Source organism: Hermetia illucens, chromosome 1 (assembly GCF_905115235.1).
Source record: "Hermetia illucens chromosome 1, iHerIll2.2.curated.20191125, whole genome shotgun sequence".
NCBI lineage: Eukaryota > Metazoa > Arthropoda > Insecta > Diptera > Stratiomyidae > Hermetia > Hermetia illucens.
The window spans coordinates 21,020,775-21,047,791 of NC_051849.1; the positions used below are offsets into that span (position 1 = coordinate 21,020,775).

The 27,017-nt window shown below is 43.4% G+C and overlaps 1 protein-coding gene across 2 annotated transcripts in view; it reads right to left on the reverse strand.

Moving 5' to 3' along the window:
- LOC119654073 (acetyl-CoA carboxylase) overlaps positions 1 to 27,017 on the reverse strand; it is a 103,672-nt gene continuing 76,655 nt past the window's right edge. Inside the window, exons 5-25 of one of the 2 annotated variants that reach the window (XM_038059247.1) lie at positions 24,708 to 24,933; positions 24,228 to 24,368; positions 23,885 to 24,173; positions 23,720 to 23,814; positions 19,012 to 19,221; positions 18,782 to 18,952; positions 18,393 to 18,718; positions 18,085 to 18,339; positions 16,426 to 18,024; positions 16,204 to 16,366; positions 16,037 to 16,148; positions 11,749 to 11,914; positions 11,431 to 11,689; positions 11,008 to 11,370; positions 10,643 to 10,945; positions 10,401 to 10,571; positions 1,830 to 2,717; positions 1,355 to 1,765; positions 958 to 1,299; positions 763 to 897; positions 1 to 689 (exon numbers count right to left, since the gene is read on the reverse strand). In XM_038059247.1, the coding sequence (XP_037915175.1) occupies positions 558 to 689; positions 763 to 897; positions 958 to 1,299; positions 1,355 to 1,765; positions 1,830 to 2,717; positions 10,401 to 10,571; positions 10,643 to 10,945; positions 11,008 to 11,370; positions 11,431 to 11,689; positions 11,749 to 11,914; positions 16,037 to 16,148; positions 16,204 to 16,366; positions 16,426 to 18,024; positions 18,085 to 18,339; positions 18,393 to 18,718; positions 18,782 to 18,952; positions 19,012 to 19,221; positions 23,720 to 23,814; positions 23,885 to 24,173; positions 24,228 to 24,368; positions 24,708 to 24,933 (6,757 nt within the window). In that variant the 3' untranslated portion in view covers positions 1 to 557. Of the gene's footprint in view, positions 690 to 762; positions 898 to 957; positions 1,300 to 1,354; positions 1,766 to 1,829; positions 2,718 to 10,400; positions 10,572 to 10,642; positions 10,946 to 11,007; positions 11,371 to 11,430; positions 11,690 to 11,748; positions 11,915 to 16,036; positions 16,149 to 16,203; positions 16,379 to 16,425; positions 18,025 to 18,084; positions 18,340 to 18,392; positions 18,719 to 18,781; positions 18,953 to 19,011; positions 19,222 to 23,719; positions 23,815 to 23,884; positions 24,174 to 24,227; positions 24,369 to 24,707; positions 24,934 to 27,017 lie in introns of both variants that reach the window. The other variant, XM_038059239.1, reaches the window with a different exon arrangement.

The window sequence follows — 27,017 nt, forward strand, 5'->3', positions numbered from 1 at the left end:
TTACAAATATTACTTCTCATTTTTATTTACTATTCCTATTGAGTAAAAAAATAATTAATCTAGTCATATTTAACACAATTCCTTCAGATACCATTTCTAAGATACAAAACGAAGGAAAAGAGAAAGAAAAAGAAGTTTGCATAGTTGTGTTAAGAACTAAACAATAATTAGAGAATAATCCTAAAAGTTGCCATGAAAAATTATAACAACAACCCACTTCGTTTCGCATCAACAATTATTTTTTTTTTCTTCCTATAAATTAATGTAACCCTCGGGGGAAATGAGACAAATAATATATTCTTTTTTTTTGGTATTTTTCCCCCATTTCTTGTCAGTTATTCTTTACAATAACAATATAATAGTCCGAACTTGCATCCCACTTTAAAAATGAACGGAGATAAGAACATACGATCCTTATAAACTATGAAACTTGGGAGAACTTAATCACGTGATCATTGTGGCTACTTCAGCGGAAACATCCAATCAGTCGCACCATATTGTACACATCATTCTGATCAGTCAAAAGGATGATGTAGAATTTGTCATGAGGTGAAGTATCATCCGGAGGCGTTTGGATCTGATTCACCCAGTTCAAGTTGAGTCAGAGTTCGCACGACGAGGTTTCGGTTGACGGGAGATAGCGCTTGGCAGAGTCCAACAACAGCTTCCAGAGCTACATCTGGACAGTCCTGTGCAAGTTAAACAAGAAATTGGAAGTATTAGTTGAACAGTATAGATTGATGGAATGTTTGAAATAGTTACCTTCAATGCTTCATGAATTCGAGATATGATTGCATCTTGCTTGACGGCGTTGATGTTCCTTGAGACGACTGAGTCGGGATGTGTTTGCTCTTCGAACCATTGCACCATTTCCTCGTTTTGTTCCCATAGGTGGCCCTAAAGAACACAATTCACAAATAGATACATGTTTCTAATCCTAGATCCAGATAAACTCACCTCTGCACTTCCTTTGTCCTCGACGAACCATCTCCTGAGCATAGATTGCGCTTGGCCAACAGACAAGCTTTCCTGTGTTTTCATGATTAATTTCACGAATTGGTCTTCCAGTAGTAGCCTCCTCAAACGCCAATATAGCCACGCTCTTGACTCTCTCCATGCAACAATTTCACTTATACAAGATTTTTCAAGCATTCGCTCGGGAGTATCGTGCAGGTCAGCAAAGTGTACGGCGACTGTATGGTAGACTTGAAGTAGGGACATTGTTCGCTCTTTGAGTTTCGTTTCCACTTCTTTTGTTTTCTGCTTGTCACCCGTTGCAACGTCTAGATCTTGTTTCAGCTGTGGAAAACATTCGATTAATAAATTGGTTTGATTTGGATGAATTCTTAATTACTTTTATTGCAATCGGGTCCAAACGATGTATTGTCTTGATTAAATCCTTATCTTTATACTTAATTTCAACAGTGCCTTCAGGTTCCAAGACACCGCCTCTAGCCTCTGGGTCGGCGTATGTTTCCATATATCTAGGGTTGATGAGTGGGTCGAGCACAGCCCATGCTCCGCCTCGTAGCTCAGCATTCGGTGGTAGATAAATTAAAATTGGTTTTTTGTACTCACGTAGACCGTCGACGATGTACGCTCCAAACTTAATGATTTGTTCAAACATGTCTTTCATGCCACCGGAGAATCCACGCCAGTTGGCAAATATGATTAATGGCAATTCTTCTCGACCAAAGTCTTTGATTGCCTGAGCGGTTTTGTAGGATGAGTCTGGGTACCAAACTTGCCCGGCTTGTTGGAGGGTCTGAAAAAATATTCACGATTGAGATTTGCAATTAATAATTGGGAACAAATCAAATTTGAATTACCTTCGATTCTGAATCTAAATTCGCTGGATCGGCAGGCATTGTGACTTCAACTGTTCTGGTTTCCACAGCAATGACACCAACCGGCACGCCTCCAAGTCGAGCACGTCCAGTTACAACAGTCTTAGCCCACGGTTCCATAATTTCTGACCAACTTCCACGATCGAAGAATCCGCTTTCCCATTCACCAGGATTCACTGGATTGGGGCGACCAGCCAGCATCCACCTGGGGTCATATGGCGATTTGGTTGGCATGAAGCCAATAGGTCTGCTTATTGGATCATTCGGTATCACGATAGGCAGTTCACAGTCAATGTGGGCCGGCATGTAAGAGAGCCAGTGCAGTATCGTATATACACCATCCTGATCAACAGCCTCGGTCTTGTGCGACACACCATTATTGTGCATAATTTGAATACCGCCTAGTTGATTATTCGATGCATACACTTTACGCCCAAGCAGTTTATTCAAAGCCGCATAACCCGTCAGAATAATATGCGAGTTTTCAATTTGAATAACACGTTGTCCGAGACGGACAACATAGGAACCAATACCGATTGTTCGACACGATACCATTGAAATTGTAACGATGTCTTCATAAGCTCGAGATGTTTCACCGGCAATGAGACCGGCATAGCGGAGATTCTCCACACCAAGACCATCTTCCTTGCCGATAATATCAGTTATTTTGTAGCGTGGCTCGTCTTCATCTTCGATTAAAATTGCACGAACCGAATTGAGATTAGCAATTCGGCTGTAATCTTCGGTTGTCAAGTAGATATATTTGAACCCTTTTTCAGGCTCTTCCGGATCTTCCCATGCAACTTTAAACATTGATTTGATTTCTTCGGCGAGACCGATACGAGCACCACTGTTTGCTGAGATGTATATCTGTAAAAGGATTCAGATATAAGTTACGTTATAGCAATATATCGAAACCGATATGAAACAAAAAGAACAAAAAATCGGATAAAACGTTGCCAAGAACTATTGGAAGGGTATCAAATGAAATGAAGATTATTTGTGCTGCCAAATGTTATAAATGCGAACAGTATTGTGGATAAAGCAGCAAAGGGAAAATAGAAAGAAAAAAATTCAATAGTTTAGTTTACTAAGAGAGAAGGGTCACGTCTGTAGGCAGCGATTATCCAGCTTAGGACATGACAAATTTGGCAGGAAAAGAAAACTAAGTCTAAACATGATAAGGAAACTTGTCGGCCTTGCCGACCAGGACCACAAGCAGGAATGATGAATTTGAATTTTGGAGAGGATTGCATCCCATTACCGATATTATTTCTTAATCGTAATTGGTAGGTTGCCTTATCTCGAGGGCCTGGAAGGCTTCAAGGGACCATGAAATTTTGCTTCAAGCACCTCGATTCTTCTTTTTCTTCAGCTTTTGTCCTGTTCATAAGCGCGGTCGGATCGTCGTGATCGGTTTCGCCATTTGGCTCTATCAAATGCCTGATCTGGATGCAATCTCGAGGCTTTTAAATCATCATCCAGCGTATCATGCCTGTCTTTTGGTCGTTTACCATCAACTTCAATGTTCAGACCAATCTTGGCAAATGACCATACCATTGAAGACGTCTTTCTCGCAATTTTTCTACGATTCGAGCAACCCCATAACGATCGCGGATATCCTCATTTCGGATGTGATTAGAACGTGTCACGCGACTAGTCCAACGCAACATCTTCACCTCCATTACCGCAAGACGCCGTTCATTGTCTTTTATAGTTGGCCAACACTCAGAACCATAGAGAGCTTCAGGACGGACGACATTGTGGTAAATTTTAGATTTGAGACGTTCGTTGATACGTTGATCACAAAGAACACCAGTTGTGGAACGCCACTTCATCCAGGTTGCGTTAATGCGTGAAGCAATTTTATAACGTAGTTCTCTGGCTGATAGCGTTGACCCGAGGTATTTAAATTGCTCAGTTCTGGGCAGATCACTACGCTAATGATGTTTACTTGCTCCCTCATAGAATTTTGCACCTTCGTCAAATGACTCTGGATTTTGACACAAGCAGAGTCGGATGAAGACACATAGCAATAAAACCAAGGTTCTCAGATTGACCACTCACCACACTCTCCTCATCGGCATTAATGGGCAGCATATTAAAGACAATCATCAGCTTCTCTAACTAGGAAGCGTTGTTTCTTCCTACGTTGGTCCTAAACTTGATATTGTTCGACACATTAACAGCACCGGATCGACCTTCGTTTCTTTTCTCAAAATCTGGAAGTGAGGCTATCTCAACACCAACAGCAAGTCGAGACTGTTCTGGGCTAATGTTCATTCTGTGCTGCTATATGAGAATAGTAGAAAGTGACGTTATTGTCAGTCGAAAGTCTTTTGGCCTGATACAATTTCGGACGAAAAACTTCGTCGGCGAACGGGCCAAATACCTGTAATGGTACCCACGAGAAGAAGACAGTGAATAGTTCCCACATTAACAAGGGGTGACAACTCCATCAATGCAACATGGCCGATGAGTGGGGTGCTTTAGAATATATGGCGTAGAACAGTGGAGGAGGAGCGAAAGTTTCTGGGGAAGCATTGGAAGGAGTTGAAACACATTTCAGCACCCCGTCAATGATGGCTCGTAGGCGTTATTTATACGGTATGTCCTATTTTAGGGTAGTTGGAAATCACATATATACAAGTAAGAACTTGGAAATTAATTCGGAGAATTTTAGAGAGCATATTTTTGTCTCATCCGTTCATAGAAAATTACATGTTTGCAACTTGCCGTCCAAGCTAAATGGCGAAATTAATTGCATTTATGGCCACGAAACCAAGAACGACTGGATAAAGTTTAGTAAGCGTTTTCCACAGTTTTCAGTAATAAATAGAAGTCAACTTTACTGTTTTTTGAGCTATGCGGCTGGCATGTCATGAAAACAGCATTACATTCCTGCTAAGTTGCTGAGTGTATACGATAATAACCGTCGGTGCGACAATTCAATTGGATCTTGGTCTTGTCATGTGTTAGATCACTTCATTCAAGACCCTTCCGGCACAGTACAAGGTTACAGTACTTTGTAGAAGGCAATGTGGTCAGCATTGCGCTCATCCATGATTATTACCCTGATTTGACTGATGTGCTCATTCACAGCTAAGTCGACTGATATACGACGTTAAGCCACGATATAAACACACTGCCGCCTGTGGGATTTAAACCGCGTCTGTCCGTACTACAGCCTAGCGTTCTAATTACTGAGCCATATGGACACTTCAGAATATACAGGGAAGGATTAATGCCAAAATAACACTGATCCCAGGGCAGAGGTGGGGTAGCATTTGATTAATTGCTGTTGACAAAGCCGGTTTTACTTCATAGTGTGCTAAGCAGCACCTTATTCAGGTGTGGAGCTCCAAATCAGCTAGTGGAGCGGTCGCCCCTAGATTGTCGTTAGTAAGATGAACCAAATCCAATAGGAAATAAGTTGTAAAAGAAAAATATCTGATGGTTTCCAAATAACGATGCAGTTTTCAACCTCGATAATAATTCCCAGTTTGGACTTCGTGAATTTGAAATGGCAAGCGATTATCGATCTTAGTGCAGCGCGCAAGCTGGTGGATGACGGGAAGGTCCGTATTGGATGGGTAGTTTGTCGCTTTAGAGAGGAAATCTCATTGAAGAGATGCTTCAAGTGTCTCTCGTACGGACACCTAGCGAGAGTGTGCACAAGTGAGGTTCATCGGTCTAGCCGATGCAGACGTTGTGGTGAAACAGGTCACATTGCTTGGGATTGTAACAAGGATCCCAAATGCATGTTGTGTGATGGAAAGGTGGGCCTGGACAGCGGGCATATTGCCGGAAGCGGAAAGTGTCTCCAGCTCAAAAAGGCGCTAAGTGCAGCGAAAAATTGACGTTGGTCCAAATCAACCTCAAACACTATAGGGTCGCGCAAGATCCGCTCTCGCAGACTACCCATGAATCAGAGGTGCAAGTGGCGATAATAAGCAAACCCTAATAATAATAATAATGTGTCCGAATAGCTTAGTGGTTAGAGCACTGGGTTATAATACGGAAGGCCGCGGTTCAAATCTCGCTGGTGGCAGTGGGATTTGTATCGTGACTTGACGTCGGATACCAGTCGACTCAGCTGTGAATGAGTACCTGAGTCAAATCAGGGTAATAATCTCGGGCGAGCGCAATGCTGACCACATTGCCTCCTAGTGTACCGTTACGGTCTTGAATGAAGTGCTCTAACACACTTCAAGGCCCTGATCCAATATGGATTGTTGCGCCAACGATTATTATTATTATAATAATAATGTATGGGTAGCCGATACAACAAGCGGGAGGGCCTTGTGGTCATACGGGGACCAAGTCATACAGGAATGTATGAGGCAGTCCACAAATGGATTCGTATGGGCAAAAATAGACGGCATATACGTCTACAGCTGCTATGCTCCTTCGAGCCTGACGTTAGCCGAATTCGAGGACGTGCTGGAGAGATTGGTTTTGGATGCAAAATGACGGAAAGCAAAAATCATCGCCGGTGATTTCAATGCACGGGTCACAGAATGGGAAAGTTCACTGACGAATGCAAGAGGGCGTCGTCTTTTGGAGGCTTTCGCACAGTTAGATATCATAACGACGATCAAGTTATTACTTACCGGAAAGGGGGGTCCGGTTCAGTTGTGGATCTGACTTTTGTTAGTCCTTCACTAGCTCGCGATATGTCCTGGAACGTCAGTGAACAGTACACCCATAGTGATCACCAGGCAACAGTTTTTGACCTGAAGAGCAAATCAAGCGGTTGGAAATCTATTCAAACATTCATAGATGTCTGGTTGGATTAGGATACTATACAAGGTACACCATCGGAAAGAGCCCTCCATATCACGAAGTGTATCATTTACAAGGAAGCCGAAAGAAACCTGAAGCTGGCTATACAGCGAAGCAAAAGATCGGCGCCATCAAACTGGTCACTGGTTTTGTTGAGAATGCGATGCACGAAACGGGTGGCACTAGCAAGTATTGTGCTGTGATTACCCTTGAGCTACAAAATGTGTTCAACTCTGCGAGTTGGAACCTTATAAGAAGGTCATTGGCGGCGATTGGTGTACCAAGTTATTTAACTGCGCTAGTCAACAGCTACTTAACAAACAGAAGGCTCTGGTACGACAAAGACAATGGAACCATAGAATACATTGTTTCCGCGGGTGTTCCACAGGGCTCTGTTCTGGGACCGTGTATAATGATGTCTTCAATGTCCTCGTTGCTAGCGAGGTAACAATAGTGAGTTACGCCGATGACATAGCGGTGATTGTTGTTGCAAAAGATCTGACGGATGTGGAATTGTATTCATCTGAAGCAGTGGCTGAAAGATGCAGGTCTTGCACTCGCAGAGAGGGGATGCTTATCATGAAGCGGCGTAAGGAAACCACTGCCCGTATCAGAATGGGGAGGCATATCATCACTTCAAAGCCAGCAATTAAATACCTTGGAGTGATGATAGATGCAAGGATGATGCCAAAGGTTGCAGGCCCGCGATGCACTCGTAGAATGCTTATAGCTAGAGTGGTGAGTTCTATACTGCTTTATGCAGCGCCAATTTGGTCAACTGCACTGCATACCGCATGCAATGCTCCAAAGACGAGCGCGGTGTATAGAAGTGTGCTGTGGTTATAGCATCATCTCGGACGAAGCAGCCTATGCAGTAGCCGGAATGATACCGATCGACATTTTGGCCGATGAGATGGCACTTATGATGGACCACTGATCGACAAATGAAAAATGCCGAAAGAGAGGAATCCTTAAATAGGTAGCAGCAACGGTGGGAACAGACAAAAAAGGGTCGCTGGAGCCACAGATTAATTCCCAGCATCAAGGTGTGGACGCAGCGAATGCATGGTGAAATAAACTATGATCTCACACAGTTCCTCACGGGACATGACGGTTACCGTAAATACCTCTATAGGTTTAAACTGGACAGCTCACCCAACTGCCCCAGCTGCGAGAGTATTCCGGAGTACCCGGAGTATGCTTTCTTCCATTGTCCTAGATTTGCTGAGGAAAGGCAAAGTCTGCTGGAATGCAGGGAACGACATGGTATGGCGAATTCAGTGCAAATTGAGATAGGCAATTGAGAGGCAGGAAGAGAGAAAGGCGCGGTTGCGAATGCAATCGATGGGTCAAGGGAGAGGCTAGAGCCATATCCACCCCGCGACGAAATACTTTGTAGTGGTTTCGCTGGGAAGAGGACAGGAGTTAGAGGGTGGTTTTAGTGGGTAAAAATTCCACATGCTGGAACATCTATACCAGTGTCTTTGGAAGATTTCCACCTCCGGAAAAAAAGGCAGACAGACAGACAGACAGATAGCAAACTGATTTTAATAAGGTTTTGTTATACACATACGGGCACACTGGAGAAATAAATATTATACACTCTCTTTGCATCTATGGGGAGCCCCTTTAAACTCCACACAAAACTGTGCCACTCACTGCATATGTGTGGTTCCAATCGATCAATGTTTTCGAGGAGCGACAGCAAATAAGAGTTGGTTTTCCAAAAAAAATTTTAAAAGGACATAGGATGAAAACAGTCAGAAGTGCTAAACGCCAATTAGATAGAAGTGGGAACCGCAAAGGCAATATTGATAATTACTGAGCCAATTCTTACTGACTGTACTTTTAGGAGTTGTTTGCTCCGAGAGGGGAGTCGAGTTGGCAAGCGAGGGTCAAGACCAAACATTATAAAATCTCGTGGGGAAGGCCAACAAAGAGCAATACCCAAGGTGGCTGAGTCACTGAGTCAGTCAGAATCTTGTTCCTCATCACCCTTTGTCCCGTTTCGGGGCGGCTCAAGTGTTCCGATGTAACAGTGCTTGATAATCGATGATTTGATTTTGAAGCATTTCCATGTCTTACCATTTTTACAGCAAGTAAATGGACGTCCTATTATAGGCCAGGAACTGTTAAGAACCAGCGGACATTTACCCGTATATTCCTAATGTTTTTAAAGAGGATTTGAATGTAAGACTCTGGTTTCAGGAGTACAGCCTTAAACTTGCGTTTGCAAGCCATCACTCACATTCTAGCCTGAGGTGCTGACTTATTTGTCCAGTTCCTGCTTTCAATCAACTCATTTTATTTATTTTATAGTTGAGCCTTTGAGTCTTGAACAAAGTTAACTAATTCATTCTAAAGTCTAAAGTCGAGAAAGCACCGCTTCGTCGTAAATTGAGATCCTCTGTATTTAAAAAACAATTTGAGTAGAAACTAAAAAAAGCAATCTGCACACTCTTTGATAGACAATGATGTAAATCTTCAGATCCGCGCATCACACGGATATACACCATAGTTTCCTTGCAACTGGCTCAAACTCACTTAAGATGCCCTCAAAAAAGTCGAGGGAAATATTTCAGGTCAAATAAAATATAATGATAAGATTTCCTACTTCCTGTAGACTACAGGGAAAATTCCTGTCGAATATGAGTACAGCTCGGTTGTTTGCGGTTGGCCCCCGAGTGGGAGCTTCATGGGGGTTGTTGGTGATGCTCAAGCGAAAAGAGACCTTCGGGCCTCGGCGTGGTGTTGCGTTTCAACACGGATGCCGTACTCCTGAGTTCGGTAGAGATTTAGGTAGGTCTTGCATGCACCAGTATGAATGGTAAGCCATGCACTTGTATAGACTGGTACCGTTGTTGCTTGTCACAGCGGGGCTCTGATTGTGGTCCCAAAATCAATCCGTGTCTTAAGAAGACCGTAGTATTAAGTCTCCACGACAGGTACCTACGTTAAAACCCCAAGGACTTAACTGTAGACTACAGGGGTACACAGTCGATCATGTTGTCCTGAACATCGGCCGATATGGCTGTAAAATTGAATCTATAATTACAAATCATGGACTGACAATAATGTATTGTTCGCTTTCCACATCCTGCATCTGTATGCTAGCTATGCATTTTTGGTCTTGTGAAAATTCGGGAGGAAATTTATAAAAAGAAATATTATCTTTTCACGTTAGATAGTAATTGCATGCACTCCTGAAAAGGAGTCACTTTGACATACAATAGTTTGCGATGGCGGGGACAAAATATGGTATACAACGGTTATGTGGGATTTTACACTAATTATAGGAGACAACAAGCTATATGTTAGATGTTTGTGACATAACAAAAATGACTTCCCTTAACTGCTCCTCCAAATGTTCTAATTATTTTCTTATTCGCCATTGTCTCTTCTCTACCGCATGCTTTAATAAAACACAAACACCACAACACATACCGTAAACTATTGCTACTGAATTGATCAAACATTCACTTGCACTACTACTATAAATGATAAATTCCTCAAATTTATCATCACATATTTTTATTTGCTACATTTTCTCTTAAATTCCTCCGAATCGTAAATTGGAAGTTTCAATTCCGATGTCAGAAGACTAGAAAAACTAAATATTAATCTATGAATATTCAAATTAATTCATTCATTCCCAGTCAATTGTTTTATGAAAAACATGAAATGATTGAATGACGAGTCCAAAGCAATTGCAGGCAACTCAACATGACACGGCATATAGTCCAGATCACCTTCCAATATGACACTTACCCTAGGGACTTTTCGTTGACGAGCCAATTCCGAAGCCTTTGCAAACAGCATATCTTCTTTGATACCGAAAGATCCGATCAAATACGTTAAATCGTTTGCTATTACAATGATTTCCCGGCCGGCAGGATATTCTGGAGTCGAAAGGACAATTCGCCAAGCAACCATGCCGCACTGTAAATGACACAAAAACCAAATATTTAAGAAAAGGGTGTCCTTTGAAACTGTGGTTAAAGTAAGTTTACATTATTCTCCCCTGGTAAACGTTGAATCTCCTGCAACGTGTCTCCATCTAAAACTAATTCGATACATTCGACGAGTATTTTTTCTGGAATGCGTATATCGAGCTGTGGTCGGGCTTTTGAATATTCCTTCCATAGACGTTCGGTCATTTGTCGGAACATATCTGGAATGTCATAAACGTACGTTGTGCCGTTCGATTGTGCTTGGAAGCGTTTTTGTTGCAGGAAATCTTTGGTCATGTAGGGAGTTGAAATTGGAAGACCATGTAGGGGTCCATGCTTCTCGCCGTATGCATGGAATTTGATCTAAGAAAATTAAATAAAATTTTAACCAAATTTCACAGCAAACTCAGAGCTGAAAAACGTACAGTTCCAGTTTCTGGGTCTGTGATTTCTGTATACATAGTTATATCTAAGAAATATCCTGAGTCGTTGGAAATACAAAGACGAATGGCTTGAGTGGGCGCTTGAGGCGATTGCCGGATAACCATTTTCAATTCGGCTTGAAGAACTCGCAGTTTCCACAATCTTGCGCCGTAGCGCATGATCATCTTTGTAACGGATTCCTCAATCTTGGCTGGATCCATGATAACGGTGGGTACGAAATTCAAGAAAATGTGATTGCAATCCGTTCGCTTAGCTTGAGGATGTGAGAAGGCAACCTCAAGTTCGTCCATAGCTTCGAGTAGTACACGTTCACCTTCGTTTTGTAAGTACTCGAATGATGCTTCCTGAAAAATTATTCCATCAATTTTCAACCCTCAAAAAACGTTCGACAATTCTTGTAATACTTTTGTAATAAGGTCCGAATGGCGAATAATCGATCGAATGAAAAATCTAAAATCGGTAACTTCTTGTCCTTTAGCGACTTTAGCACGGCCCAAATACAAATGCATCTTTTGGTTTGCAGTTGGCAAAGCCTCCAAGTCATATGTGCGCATTCGATTCAACTCTAACTGGAATGCACATGCAGGTTCTAAGTGACGGTAAATTCTGTCCTCTTCATAGTTGTCTTTTGCACGATATGTAAAGAACTTGGGGAATTGCCGCCTAAACAGGAGTTTAATATTTAGTAATTTACAATTACTGCCGCGTAAGCTATGGCTTACTTTTTCAATGGAGCGAAAGTTATCCTACGAACCCTTCGCTGGAATAGTTCATCACGATGGCGGCTACAGAATGATCCAAACATCTGTGACATCTGATCGTCGTCCATATCTCCTGTGTCGCGAATCGCCACGCTTAATATGTGAATAGGTTCTGTTGACTTATCTGCTGGAGAGGGAAAAATAAAAATAAAAATTTAACCATGTAATTTTATCGATCTTTTAGTATTAAGCAAAGAACAATTTAAAATTGATGAAAAAGACACATCTATCCCTGACGCGAACTCAGACTAGCTTTGTGAAATGTCCAAAAAGGTTTCCGGAGCTGTCTTGCCGCCAGACACAATTGTATCTAACAAGCGCCGTCTTTGAGTGGAATATTTGCCGTAGCCCCCGGTATTTGAACCGTTCGACCCAACGATTTTCCGTTTCGTCAACTTTCATACCGGAAGCAGTTCGCGCGAAGGCAATAAGAAACGCGTCCGCAAACCTCAGTTTCCAGAGCAACAACATTTGAGCTTTGCAATCGCAACCTTGGTGAACCAAGAAGTGTGGCGAATAAAAGTTAACCCCCGCCCAGGAAACGAAACGCAACCTCCCATAGTAAAGTACTTCTCAGAGGTACAAAATGCCCATAGAAAGTGAAATTTTTGAACGCGTGTCGACACCATATCAGGTACTTGGCAAGTAGTAAAATAGATTTCATTTTAAGCGTTAAGATTCATGTTATAATATTTAGCAGTACATTCGTGTAAATCTTGAATCGAAAAGAAAACTCCACAAGAGATGGCGCAGGGCACTTTTTCTTTTCTTATTTCAGCCCTTGTTTCTCTCATGTGTTAGTTGTTCTTGCGGGTTGTTTCGTTTTGCCTTAGGATGTTCACGGACAGATACTGCCATGGCAGTATAATGGCTAGCGTTTTGGCAGAAGAGCCCGACAGTTCAAATCGCAATTCGATCTAGTCGGCGTCATAACGGACACCACACGATCACGGACTTGTCGGGCTACATGAGGAGATAATTGGGCTTATCTCCGACGCGCTCGAGCACTGCTCTTATGGGGTGTTCAAGAGGCAGCTCATTAAGCGTCTGTCAGTGAGTGAGACGGCCAAACTTAGTCACTTACTGACATTACTTAGCAGCATGGATCAATTACCAAGAATATTGCACGTGTTTGTTTCCACCAAGCTTCCTATAGAGAAATTTTGAAAAATCATTCGCTCAGTGATTCCATTATGATCCATTACCATTAATCCGAAATGAATCTTTAAGGAAGCTCTGCCTTTGGTTCCCGGGGCAAGTCATAAACAGTTATGCAATGTCTATTGTTATGACAGATGCTGCTACGTGCTCGCAGCAACTCGTAACCATGTGCTCGCATCTACGTGGGCGTACCCCAAAGTACTGCATTACATACACGGCACTAACCAGTCCCCTTATAGTGGAATTTTTGGTGCGAAACTCCCATCGCGCTCAAAGATGTGCAATGATTTTCCGTCACCATTAAATTTTAAAGAATGCGCTGGGAGTTGACTCTTCTGTATCACATATAGTATACCTTGAGCTGGTGCCATTACCCTATCACTACCCGCGCTAAGGTATCGCCTCTTCCTGCATCCCAGGATCATAAATTAATACCGCAATCATCAGTTTAGGATTTCAATAAGGGTTTTCTTGGCACTTCCTTATCGCGGATGCCAGCATTTCCATCTTAGGCGAAGATTTCGTGTGCCTCCATGGCCAACATTCTTCCCATCGTTTTTGAAGAGATTGCCGACCCACGTTCCCAATATCACATCTCTGAGCCCCCCTATCTTTTTTAAGGCGCGCAGAAGCTCGCAGTTGCCCGCAAAGAATTGGTCTTCGCACTTCAATGGCCCTTAAATCCAATGATGCGACCTTGTGGCAATTACAGACGCCTTAATGCCCAACCGATTTCAGACCGATATTCCATTCTATTTATCCACGATTTTACGCATTCTATCGCAAACTGCTATATTTGCTCGACCTTGGCCTTAGTCAAAGAATATCATCGAATCCCTGTAATTCCCAAAGGCATTCCAAAAACAACAATATTCTGGTTATATATTCACACCATTCGTACTCTTCAAGTTTAGTAGGATAAAAGACATCCTGACTGTGCATCCACTCTGTGCTACGGAACATTCACTTTTGTTTCGTTTATTTGGATATGATTCTGGTTGCGTCTTCCTCAGAGTGCGAGCATTTAAAGTACCTTGAGTGAATTTTTAAACGTTTCTTTGAAGCCGATCTAGTATTCATCTGTCAGAAATGCAAATTCTTACAATCGTAGTTGAGATTCCTTGGCCGCCTGATTACCCCTGAAGGCATCCAAGCGGCCCCAGTCAAAGTGCAAGCGATTTCAAACTCCCCGCTTCCGAAAACAGTTAAGAATTTGAGAAGGTTCTTGGGCATGTTAAACTTCTACCGTCTTTTTTTTGGGCCGCCCACTAACGCTTATCGGTTGGGGCCGAAGATCAAAGACTCCCGACTGATTGCGTGGTCCCCAGAGGCGGTCTAGGCCTTTGAGATCACCAAGCAATAGCTAGTTGAAGCTATACTTCTGGTATCCCCTTTGCAAAATACACCTCTAGCCGTATTCATCGATGCCTCAGACATTGTCGTATGTGCTGCCCTTTACAAAACGGTGAACCAAATCTGGCAGCCGTTGAGCTTCTTTTCCAAGTAGCTAAACCTCGTGCAACGGAACTACAACACTTTCGATCGTGAGTTATTAGCCACGTACCTCGCAATTAAATACTTCCGGTATTCCCTTGAAGGCAGGTCGTTGCTTTGAAATAGACACCAAACAAAGCGTCCCACCGCCAACTTCGGCACCTCAGCTTTATCAGTCATTTCAGTTCCGGTCTTCTGGGAAAGAGAACGTAGTTGCTGACGCTTTGTCACATATTACAGAGGTAAAGATCCTAGTCATCATTGATTTTCCGGCAATTGGGGAGGCTCAGAAAGGCGACGCAGTTTCTCAGAGCTTTAGGGCCAACTCCAAATACATATTTAGTAGGGAGTTTCCTACTCTTAGTGAACGTTCAGCATATACTGCAAACCTCAGACGAGGGACCAAGCCCATATTTTCCGGCCGATTCTGATGAGGGAGTATTTCAGCGTACCCAAGCAATCGGTTAGTGATCACAAAGTATTTCTGGCCATCCATGAACAAGGACAATCATTCTTGGGCCAGAGAGCATATCGCATGCCAGAAGTGCAAAAGGTAAGCGTGCCTTTTTGATCCACCAAGCGCTTCCACACGATCCATCTCTGCCCTTCCCAAGACTGACAGAGTTGCAGGTGTTGCCTCACAATCATTGATAGGTTCACGCAATGGCTTGAAGCGATACCACTGGTAGGCATTTGTGGACAATCTTCTGCTGAGGCTCTCTGTCAGGAGTGGATTCCACGTATCGGTGCGCCGGCAGTTATAATCACTGACCAGGAAATTCTGTTCGAGTCCTCTCTTTTCTACGAGTTAGGCAAACTACTCGGCTTCAAATGCCACCAGCATATGTGGATGTGACAAAGGATGATGTAGGCCGCTAAAATGACCCAAGTCGGACGCTTCTTGATCCCACGTCCTGCCACTCGTTCTACTTGACCTACAGACAATCAATCGGGAAAAAATTGCTGTAACTCTCGCGGAGTTGCTACACGGGGAGAACCTGAGACTCCCCAGCGACCTTGCACTCAACATTAGGTCTCGGTATTAGGCCGACATTAGCCGGCTGGAGACTAAAACTGCTATCACCCGCTAACCACGTGAAAAACATGCCGATATGGACAGGGATCTCGACTGCTGCATACATGTCTTAATTAAGTCGAACAACTCCCAGACGCGGTTGCAGCCACCTTACGAGGGCCCCTACGAGGTGCTCAATCGAAGCCCAATAATTTTAACATCGACGTCGGAGGCACGATCAAAAGGATCTTCCTGGCCCGGCTAAAGCTTTTCTTCCCGGTAGAAAGCACAGCCAGGAACAGAGGCGCACAACGTGTCCACTTTGACTAGCGGCAGCCCAGTTGAGGGAGCCCTCGCTGCATCCGTCTTTGATTTAAGCTGAGGGTGGGGTGCTGTGGCGGAGCGAGCAATTCGCGTAACGAACGCATGCATTGTGACAGCTATACAAAAAATGGTGTTTCAGAGTCAGTCAGTAGAAGTCAGGAGTCGAAGAAGAATAGTCAACGAGAAGAACTCCGAACCAATTTAAAAAATGGTTTTTAAATAAAATACAGAAATAAATTGCAATAGGTACACTACCTTCTGACTCTGCATTTGCTGGCCGAGCTGATTGGTCCGAAAGCGAAACATTTATTGAAGTACTCAAGCGACCGTCCGACACCGAATCGGCTGCATCAACCGCTTCCAAAACCTAGCGTAAAATTCCAAACTTATGAAAAGCATTCACAACTACCAAATTCCCTTACCTTGCTGCTAACAAACGCCGGCGATGAGAAGAAATCCTCCAATAAATCCAAAATCTCGTCAGAATACTGCTCGAAGTGGTCAAATGAATCGAACGCTGACATACACCCGGTCCTCATGAATGATCCAGTTGAAATTTCACTCTCATTCGAGTCGACTTTTATCCTAAGTTTCAAGCTATCGGCAAATGATTAACAAATTTTGTTAACACTGAAATATCTTACCTGTTCGGATGGGCTGACGGTAGCAGGAATTGGAAATGAACCAAAGGCACTTCTCCCGACAATTCTAAATGTTGCAAACATGTCAATTCGTATGAAATGTAGGCACGACGAACGTAGACTTCTAAGGCAGCATTACAGACAGCACGATTCGAATGATAGAAGAAATCGTGAAGAATATCGAAGATTGAGGTTTCTGATAGAATGAGACGTTGGAGATTTTCAGGATGGAAATCATGACCGTACATGTCAACGGCGGATAAGAAGATTGATTCCATTTGATTATGGCGAAGTTCATACGCCGGCTGATGAGCAGCGATGAGGACTTGACGTGCTCGTAGAGCTACTCGTGAGTGTTCCGCTCTGTTCAAGGATGTAAGCTCACTTAACGTGGCAGCCAATTCATCGGTCAGACCAGGTTCATTGGCCCACAAATGGTCAATCAGGAGAGTAACCAAAAGGTTCTTTTTCGCGACTTGACTATGAGAGAAAATTGTGCCAACAACAGTTTGCATATCGTCCTTGTATTTATCTCGAATGGCGGCTACACATTTGTCATAGTGTCCATGTTGGAATAGCGACTCAACATCATAGTATTGTCTCAACAATTCATGGACAGCAGCCTTCATTCTACCGCGAATTCCATTGCGATATCGCTGAACCAGTTGTACAATGCCTTGTGTTGTCATAAAGAATACATCGCGATCCGCTCTCTTCTGGAGGGTGGCGGCATGACTGTCGATCACACTTGCAATTTGTTGCGATGGGAATTGAGCTAGGACACTGGTTATATTGCGCTCGTACAGCCCCATGAGCTTGCGGATTTTCTTCTCTACTGAAATTGGAATGCGACCAGAAATTGAAGCAATCACTTCTTGCAATTCCAGTAGAGGTAGAGATGGATCTCGCAAGCTTTGCATGAATTTCTCAATAACCTCACGCAAACGCGGAGCATTGTACGGGTCAGGAAGACAAAAACCAGCCAATGTGCTTTCCAGAATCAACTTGTAACTGCTATGGACTCGGTTGAGTTTTTCTGGTATAGAAGGGTTTTCAACAGGTGGGAATGGACTCTTGTAAGGTTGTGCTTTAGTGACAAGTGAAGGGTCGTCTAGTTCCAAATGACCAAGCAACGCTCCGGCATCCAGTACGGCACCCGGACGCCGCACAAACGATACAGTACCAGCTTCTTGTGAAGTTAAGGTCATTACCATTTTCATGACTTCGATTTCAGCATAAGGTTGGCCCTTGTTCACATGTGCACCTTCTTCGACTAACAAGTTAATCAGTTTACCAGCGGATGGACTGCGCAGCAATGAAGGGTCGTTTTCTTTTTCGAACACGCACGTTTGATTTCCGATAACAATTCGGTATCGGTCAACCTCTTCTTTCATGTATGTTGTGTAACTGGCACCTTCGAAGGAGAGCAGCATACCACCGTCGGATAGGCGATGTACATCGACCTCTTTGAATGAATTGTTCATAAATAGGAAGTAGGAGTTAGGAGCACTTTTGGCGGCTTGTACTTTGTAACGAATTCCTTCGTGTATTAACTCCACGTCGATAACGTTAGTTAGTGTGTTGGCAGCTTGGATTTGTCCTCTATAAAATGCTGACTTTTATTTTGTACATTTAGAAAGCGGTTGGTTTGTGAAAACTTACTTTTCCAATGAAGTTTGGAAACTGTTGAAAGCCTCTGTTATTTGCCTATCAGCAATATGCATTGCCCCACATACTACACCTAAAAGAATATCAGGTTTCTCGGATTGAACACGTTCAGCAATTAAGGCATCAAGCCAGGCAGTGTCGATGGTGTTGTCCAAGAAGCTATTGGTTTCCAAAAGTGTGATTAGATATTCTACTGTTGTCCTGAAATCTCCCCGAATTGAAAGTTCCTTCAAGGCGATTACCAAATTCCTGAAAACATTTAATTATTACGAAATCGCTGGACATAATTTGATTATATTTACTCTCTAGCTTGTTGTCGATTTTCGCCCCACGAGAAGCAGTGACCGAATTGTGAGTCCGCGTATTCATGCAATCCACCGGATGCAGCCACACTGAAGTATCCCCAAACGTTTTTACTTGAGCGGAAGTTAAGCTCTTGAACAGTTCCAGAACTTGGTTTGAAACCTTCGTCTGGATTTTCAGACGTAATACGTGCGGCGATTACATGGCCCCATGGTCGTGGTTTGTTGGTTGGATTTTCGAAATCGATTAGAGATGAACCCCAAGGCGATTCACCATAGAGGAGACGAATATCTTTTATACGGTATAGTGGAATACCCATTCCAATCTAGGCATTAAAAATAAAGGTAATGTAGGACGGGTTAAGCTGGTAATGAATTAAAAGATTTACCTGCAGTTGGCAAGCTGGTAAATTCACATCAGCAACCATTTCGGTACAAGGATGCTCGACTTGCAGACGTGGATTCAATTCCAGGAAAAAGTACCGACCTTCTTCGTCGTAAAGATATTCGACAGTACCAGCACTAATATATCCTACCATTTTTGCTAACCTAACAGCAGCCTATGACACAATTCAGATATTTTAAATCGAAACTTTGCTGGGAATACTTGAACTCAAACCTTTTCCATATCCTCGAACACCTCTGGATGCGCAACAATAGCTGGAGCCTCTTCAATAATTTTTTGATGTCTTCTTTGAATTGAGCAGTCACGGCCGAACAAACTGATGGCATTCCCGTACTGATCGGCCAAAAGTTGCACCTCCAAGTGACGCGCGCCACGCGCCAATTTCATTACGAATATTGGCGAACCAGGCACCTCAGCTTGAACCTGAAATGAGTTAGCATCTTATTTGACTGGATTCTGAAAAAATCTCGCACTAAAAACGGGACAAATGCTTCCCTATGGTCAAAACGTACCGGGAATTTATAAATAAAATAAAAACAACTTAATTTTTAGGCAAATTTGTTTTATCTCCTTCAAAATAACATCCATCTGAAGCAACACACGTGTGCTAGCGTTTCATTTTCTCTAGTCTATGCATCGCTGGTAGGCCGCGAAAGCGATGGCCTTTAGGTCTCTCGTCGTATTCTGCTTTTCGGCTTCGGTTCGTCTTCGAAGCGCGACTGGGACAATTGTTGACTCCGTTTCATAAAGGTCGGGTCATTATTCGATTCAGAAATCATGTCCGTTTTTCGATGTGGTTTTTGCACGAAATTCGGGTTTTTTTGGGACGAGCCGGGATGCGACACGTTAGATATGCAAAATTTCGAACACAAAGTGAAATGGAAAAGAGGTAGACAGGGCAGCAACCCTGTCCCTGGCGATCAGACTCAAATTTGCACCGAGACTGAAGTGGTTTTGGCTACGAAGTCTCACCAGAGGTTGTCTGGTACCATGGGCGCCGGGATAGCTCTCTGTATTGCATAAGTCTCAAGAGAATTCCGAGGACATATGTTCTCAGCCCGGAAATTAGCAGTGGGAGTACCATGAGGGTTGTGGTTACGTCCACATCACGGAAGAGACCTTCGGGCCTCAAGCGTGGAACTACGTTAACAACTCTGGTGCCGTACTCCTTAGAGATTTAGGTATGTCTTGTATTCACCAGTATGAATTCACATTTGGAGGACTTTGAGCACCATTTCTCTAATTTTTCGACGAGGATGGGCGTCCGGGATAAGGCAAGCTCTCAACCAATACACGGCCACTTTTGAAGTCTTTATACCACTCGTATGGTCGAGTTTTTGATAGAGCAGACTCCAAAGGCTTGGCAACATTTTCATTGCATCGGTACACGAAATTTCATTAGCAACACAAAAAATTTCAAGCAAACTCTTTGCTTAACAAAATTCCCTGGTTCCTCAACAAAAAATTTACTTCGAATTAGCTTAGGCATGAACATACGACGGATTTCACTTCAATATAATTGGCACTCATGTCGTGTTTGTGATTATATTATAAATGGAGCGATTACCAACTGTCGCCACTTTGAGCCAACTCTCAGGGCCCCAGTACCAGCGGTGGAACGGCCTCATCCCCGCAGAATTCCCAGCCACGCAAATTCACCCACCTCCTAACACCTTCAAATCAATTGAAGCCACCATCATCTCCGTCTTCGTCGCCTTCGTTTTTTGCCCTAACCAATCCTTCGACACACACGACTTCCTCCGCATCAAGTCCGTTTGCGCTACTCAACCCCGTCCTTCTGGAAAACAATGGTCCCTAATTAGAGACTCAACGCCAGACAGACGTCCTGGTTGCTGCACGGCCGAACCACAACGGGGATCAGCTTCACCGTTTCCTCACAATCTACCATCCCACTATCAACCTAGACCATTTCCGCCCGGCCCTTGTAATCTTTAACAAAACCACCTACCATTCCTACGTAGACCACTTCCTGATTAGCAGTAACCTAATTGTTATTCCCAACCCAAACACCTTTCCCTTCCGCGAAACAGTCTCTGGCAGCAGCGACCATGTTGCTATGTCCCACCACGCCCTCAGTTCCCGACTTCCAGCGCGCAAATTGGAAACGCATTAAGCTGGCCCTCAAAACTAAGCTACTCCCATCCAGCAGTATAGTTCCCAACGACACCACAGACCAAACAGTCCACCAATACGCTGAAGCAATTTGTCAAGTATGTAACAAACTAATCCCCTCGTCCCTTAAACTACCGCAACCTCCCCGATGACATCCTGAACGATATTCAGTACAAAAAGACCCTCAGGCGGAGACTATTGAGAAATAGATATTCTCCGCAATACTCTCACCTTCTTTTCGAAATCCGCGAACTCTCTATACCCAATATCTTGATAACCGCCTCTCCAACATCGAACTGAACCCTGGTACATATAGGGAACTCGGGGAAACCTGCCCGTGTTGATGCCAATTGGTACAACAAAACGCGATCCTACCCCAAAATGTCCCCCCCCCCCCTACAGAAAAGGTGGACATCCTCGCTGACGACTTCCTCCGGGCGTACCACTGCACTCTCCACTTCCGTGAAAAATCCGGAAAAATCTGCCAACTACTTTCCCATCCTTCCTTCCATATTCCTCAACCTACACAGAATCCCCTCACTCAAGCTTTCATCGACCCAAGTCAGCGGGAAAATATCCTTTCTATCCACTTTGTCAGTCCAGACTCCGTCAGGACGTCCATTGCCTCCTCAAAAAACAAAAAATCGGTAGGACTTGACGAAATCTCCTCCATCGTCCTAAAGAAACGCGCTCCTAGCTTTGCTCCCATCATGTCCTCCATCATCAACCATTGCCTGATCAATGTCCACTTCTCAACAGTTTGGAAGAGTGCTCAGATAGTTCATATTCCAAAAAGAATCAGAATCCTCTAATTCCCCAAAATTACATGCCTATCTCGATACTTTTATCCTCCGCTAAGATCTTCGAGCGTACCATAAAAGCCATCATCGACGAGCACTGTGACTTCAATCATTCACTCCCCGTTTTTCAATTCGCCAACACTCGGTTGAACATGCACTCCTCGTACTCAAATCGGACGTTCTCCTGGGTCTCAACCGAAACACGCCGAACCATAGCCTGTCGCACATCCGCACGCTAATTCTTAGCTTTCTTGACGGGCGGAAATCCCAAGTCCAACTCTAAAAGAACCTCTTCTCTCTCCATTCCAGTCCGACTGCAATCCCTCAGGATTCAGTCCACTCCACTACCCCCTTCTCCCTGTTCACCGCAGACCTATTAAAACTAACCTCATACCCAAGCCCAATCCGAATCCTCCAATATGCGGATGGCCTCATCCTCTACACCTCCACCAGAAACCTCCCGGCCGGTGAAGCCCGCCTGAATTCCTATTTGGACGAGCTTTATTGGTACTTTACCCGCTAGAATCTCTCCCTAAACCCACAGAAATGCGACACTATCGTATTCTACGGTAGCGCAAAGATGACGCCGAAAATAAGGAGCGACATATCAACCCTATCCTTGAAAATCCATAACGCCACAATCCCAAACGTAAATGAAATCACCTATTTTAGTGTGACTATGAATTCGCGTTTATCCCACCTCCCACATATCATGAAGGCACTAAGCCGTGCAACTAGTGCCTTCAAATCCCTTTACCAAATCCTGAAATACAGCCGCCCAACACATCCAAAAGTCAAGTTGTTTTGCTACAAACAGCTTATCCGTCCCTTCCCTATATTCGCATTCATCTTCATTTTCATCACCGACAGTTCCCCTTCCCAAATTGAATGACTCCGTCTCAAAGAACGCAATCCTACGCCACTGTTACAACACCTATAAAAACGAAGACCGCTCCAAATACATCTCCAACCAGATTCTCTACAATTTCTGCCAAACTCCACGCAACGACGTTGTCCGAGCCCGTCATGCCCTCAAGTTCCTCAATAAATGTCTATCCCATCCTAGCCCTCTTATCTCCCAGCCCATGCAGATTGAGATCGTCGAAGAAAATCTTCTACGAACTAATCTGTTCTCCCTCAAATCCTCCTATCTCTCCACACCCGAAACCTCCTTTTCTACCTCGACGGTAATCTTCTACCCGGCAACTACTCCTCATCCCAATTTTCAAAACCCACCCATTCCCAGCGCCACTCCTAGCTTCCTTTCCCAAACCCTTCTCCTATGCTCCCCATCCTATCCTACATCCTAGTTCCTCCCCCGCCAGCCCGTTTTTATCTAAACTTCAATGAGTGAAGATTTTTGCCGACTTTCCAAGTGTGATAATCATTAACGGCACAACAATCGGTCTAGGCCTGCCTAAATAAGCCAAAAGAGGAAACTTCTTCTATTGATTTGTATTAAAGGATTGGCAAACAAATACATTCGATACGTAATGATGGTGTTTGTACATTGTTTCTTCTTCTTTTTCTTCAGCCTTTGTCCCGTTCACAAGCGGAATCGGCTCGTCGTGATCAGTTTCGCTATTTGGCTCTATCAAATGCCTGATCTGGATGCAATGCGAGGCTTTTAAATCCCCATCCAGCGTATCAAGCCACCGTTGTTTAGGCCTGCCTTTTGGTAGGTAACCATCGACTTCGATGTTCAGACCAATTTTGGCAAGTGAATTCTCGTTAGCGTGAATTGCGTGACCATACCATCGAAGACGCCTCTCTCGCAATTTTCCTCATTTAGGATGTGATCAAAACGTGTCACGCCACTAGTCCAACGTAACATCTTCGTCTCCATTATCGCGAGACGCCGTTCATTGTCTTTTATAACCGGCCAACACTCAGAACCATACAGGGCGACAGGACGGACGACATTGCGGTTAATTTTAGATTTGAGACGTTCGTTGTTTGTACATTGTTTATTCTAAGGATGTGCTTACCTGTCGAAAATGCGCTGGGAAATCTTCAGCTAAGTCTACCCGTCTGATACCTTTGCCACCACCACCTTCGGATGCCTTAATCATAACCGGAAAACCTATTAAATTTCCATAAATGAAATGTAATTATTACTGACATTCCCTAGTCTACCAAACAAGCAACCTTACCTATTTTACTCGCCGCTGCCAAGCCTTGTTCTGCTGTTGTTACGCAACCGCGTGCAAACAATTCACTGGAGATTTTGATCTTTTTACCACTATATTGAGCTTTAAGTTCTGACCCAGACCATGGTAACGTTGGAATATCGGCAGTTTGTGCGACAATTGAAGAAGCAACTTTGTCACCTAAAGCCCACATGGCACGATCTGGTGGTCCCAAGAATACTAAACCTTCTTTATTGAGAAGTTCAGGAAGTTTGGGATTTTCTGATGCATGACCCCATCCAGCCCAAACGGCCTAAGGGAAATTAATTTAATATTTGTAGCTTTGATATTTTGAGAATACGTTTACCTGGACTTGAGTCCTTAGTGCAATATCAACAATTAATTCTACGTTGGCATAATTGTTATTATTTGAGCCTCCTGGAACTGGTACATAATGATCGGCCATTTTGATGTATTCGGCGTTTGCTTTCAAATCTTCCGGTGTGACCTGGGGATGAAGAGTGTTTTAGTAAACATTTTTCTGATATTTGATGTAAGCTGTTTTTGAGTCCTCCTTCTTCCTTCCTTCATGAAGCAATAGATTTAGAATATTATAGGTCAAAGTATAAAGAGCTTGCTTTTAATAAACCAATTACGAGAACCTGCTTCGATTATACTCAAAAGCTTGACGTTGGTTTAGATAATTGCTTCGAAGCATCTCGAATCAAATTAAGATAGGTATGCGGTTAAAATCCACCTACGTCATTGCTATCTCATCTCAATTTACCTCTCGTTCAGAAGTGCATTAGATTAAAACTTGACTGATATTAACTACGATCATACATACCATCACAACGAAACGAACAGCACGTTCATTTTTCAGCATTTCATATGACCATCGTCTAATCGAACGCATGCATTTCACAGCCGCAATTCCATTATTAGCGATTAAAACCTTATTTATCACCCGAGTGCCGCCAAATCGTTTTACAAATTCTTCCGTTGTGGATATTACAAAATCTCGTTCTTGATATCGTTCCATGCCAAGGCCGGTGCCTCTCGACATACTGGGCCTGTAATAAAGCAGGTTTGAAAAAGAAGTTGAATTACAAGTGCATACATTGATTCAAAATATTGGATAAATATATTTGTCGAGTAAATAGTGAGAAGAGTGACATGTTCAGATATTTTTGGTATGCAAATAGCAGAGCTGGTTAGCGGAATGTTGAAGATTACACAATTAAGCATGTTTTGGTTACTCAGAAATTTTTCTTTCGAGCCTGGTGTTTGGTTTTAAAAACTTTTCGACCCTTGATTTAAGGGGGCAATAAACCATTGCAAAAATGTCCTATTTAACAATTTTACAGAGGCCTTTTTACAAAGGTTCCCTGGAGTTGTTTTTCCGTTAAATTTACTTCAGAAATTAGACTATCCTATCGAGTAAATCGTGGCTTACGAAATGGCTATTTCAGAACCAACTGATATTCAAACTTCGAATACACTTTACAAGTAAAATCCTAGCTATCATAAAAACGTGAATATCGTAGATTTAAGAACAATATCAACAAACAAACAAAAAAGAATAATTTTATATATTCAATTATTCATTTCTAACATACAAGCAATTCAAGATGCTCTTCTCAATTTGGACAAACTCATTATTAATTCTGAATGAGAATCGATATGCCGTCATTGAAGTTATCGTGACCATCCGATACTTGTCATGTCTGTTTGAGATCGCATTATACAGTACATCTGCATTTATTCTTTAATTCAAAGGAGCAGTATAAAGAGTTATTTTAGTTTAGTTTACTGGGGGAGCCGCAGCTCCGAGCACTCAGGCCATTGTTAGGCCCATTGTACTATCCCCCCTATTCAATGGCTTCCCACCTACGATGGTCGCAGGCTTTAGCGAATCTGAGAACATTCTCCAGAGGCAAAAAGTGTGCAGATTCTTCATTGAAGAAAACCTTTCGAAGGTGTCTTCGTCTGAGATCTGAGGATGCCGGGCAGCCGCATAAAAAGTGCAGGGCCATCTCCTCCTTCTCTTCCAATTGGCTGCGCATAGTGAAAACCACTACCCCAATCTTTTCCATATGGTAGTTTAAGGAGCAGTGTCCCGTTAAAAACCCTACTAGGGTTTTCATGTCCCACTTCTTACGGGACAACAAAAATGCTGCTCTAGTGGCCCTAGGCTCTTTCACAAGAATTTTCGCCTGCCGGCAAAATTTCCACTCGGCTGCGTGAATCCTTGCAATTTCACCCTTCAGAGTATACTTGACAGTAGATGGTTGGATTCCAAGAGGTGGTTCTGGTCCCACCATTGTGGATCCAGACCCTCGACGAGCCAGTCTGTCAGCCTCTTCATTACCAGCGAGTGTTAGAGTCCGAGAACAGCCCTGCGCCCGATCCATCCTCCATAACTGACTCGTCGGCGAAGAATATTAAGTCTATAATCTGAAAAGACTCATGGCCATTTGTCGATCATTATTCTCTTTCGGTGATTACGACAGTGTATGTCTTTCAAAGACGAATCTGGATACCATATGATCGGTCGGCATCAGAGCTACCGGATGTTTGTCAAGGAATTTTTAGATAGACGCATGACCCTGTAATTGGCCGCCGTTCCGTCCCAATGGTATCGAGCCTATATGCGTCGTTGGCTGCTTTCCGTTTCTCCTCCAAGTGAATGGCGGGTAAATTTAGGATAGCTTCAAATGCCGCAGTCGGCGTAGTACTCATTGCTCCAATAATTCTTAGGCAACCAAGTCTCTGAGTCTGTGTTAGCAGCTTCCTGTCAGTTCAGTCTTGGCCACCAGACGATGCATGCATACATCAAAATGGGTTTTATTATGGATGTATACATCCAGTATATCCGTTTTAGTGAAAGTTCCAAGGTTTTATCTATTGCATTCCTACAGCACCAGAGCAATCTGCAGGATTTCTGATATTGTTCCTGGATATGGTGCTTCCACGTTAACTTGGAGTCGAAATGTATTCCTAAGTATTTGACTGTTTGTGCCAGCTGGATTTCCGCCCCTGCTAAGGTAGATAGCGTATAGCTGCCCCATCTGACGTTCCTAGTGAACATAACTAGTCCAGTCTTCCTTGCGTTCACCGTGAGTCCATTGCGGAGGCATCAGCTGTGGATTTCATA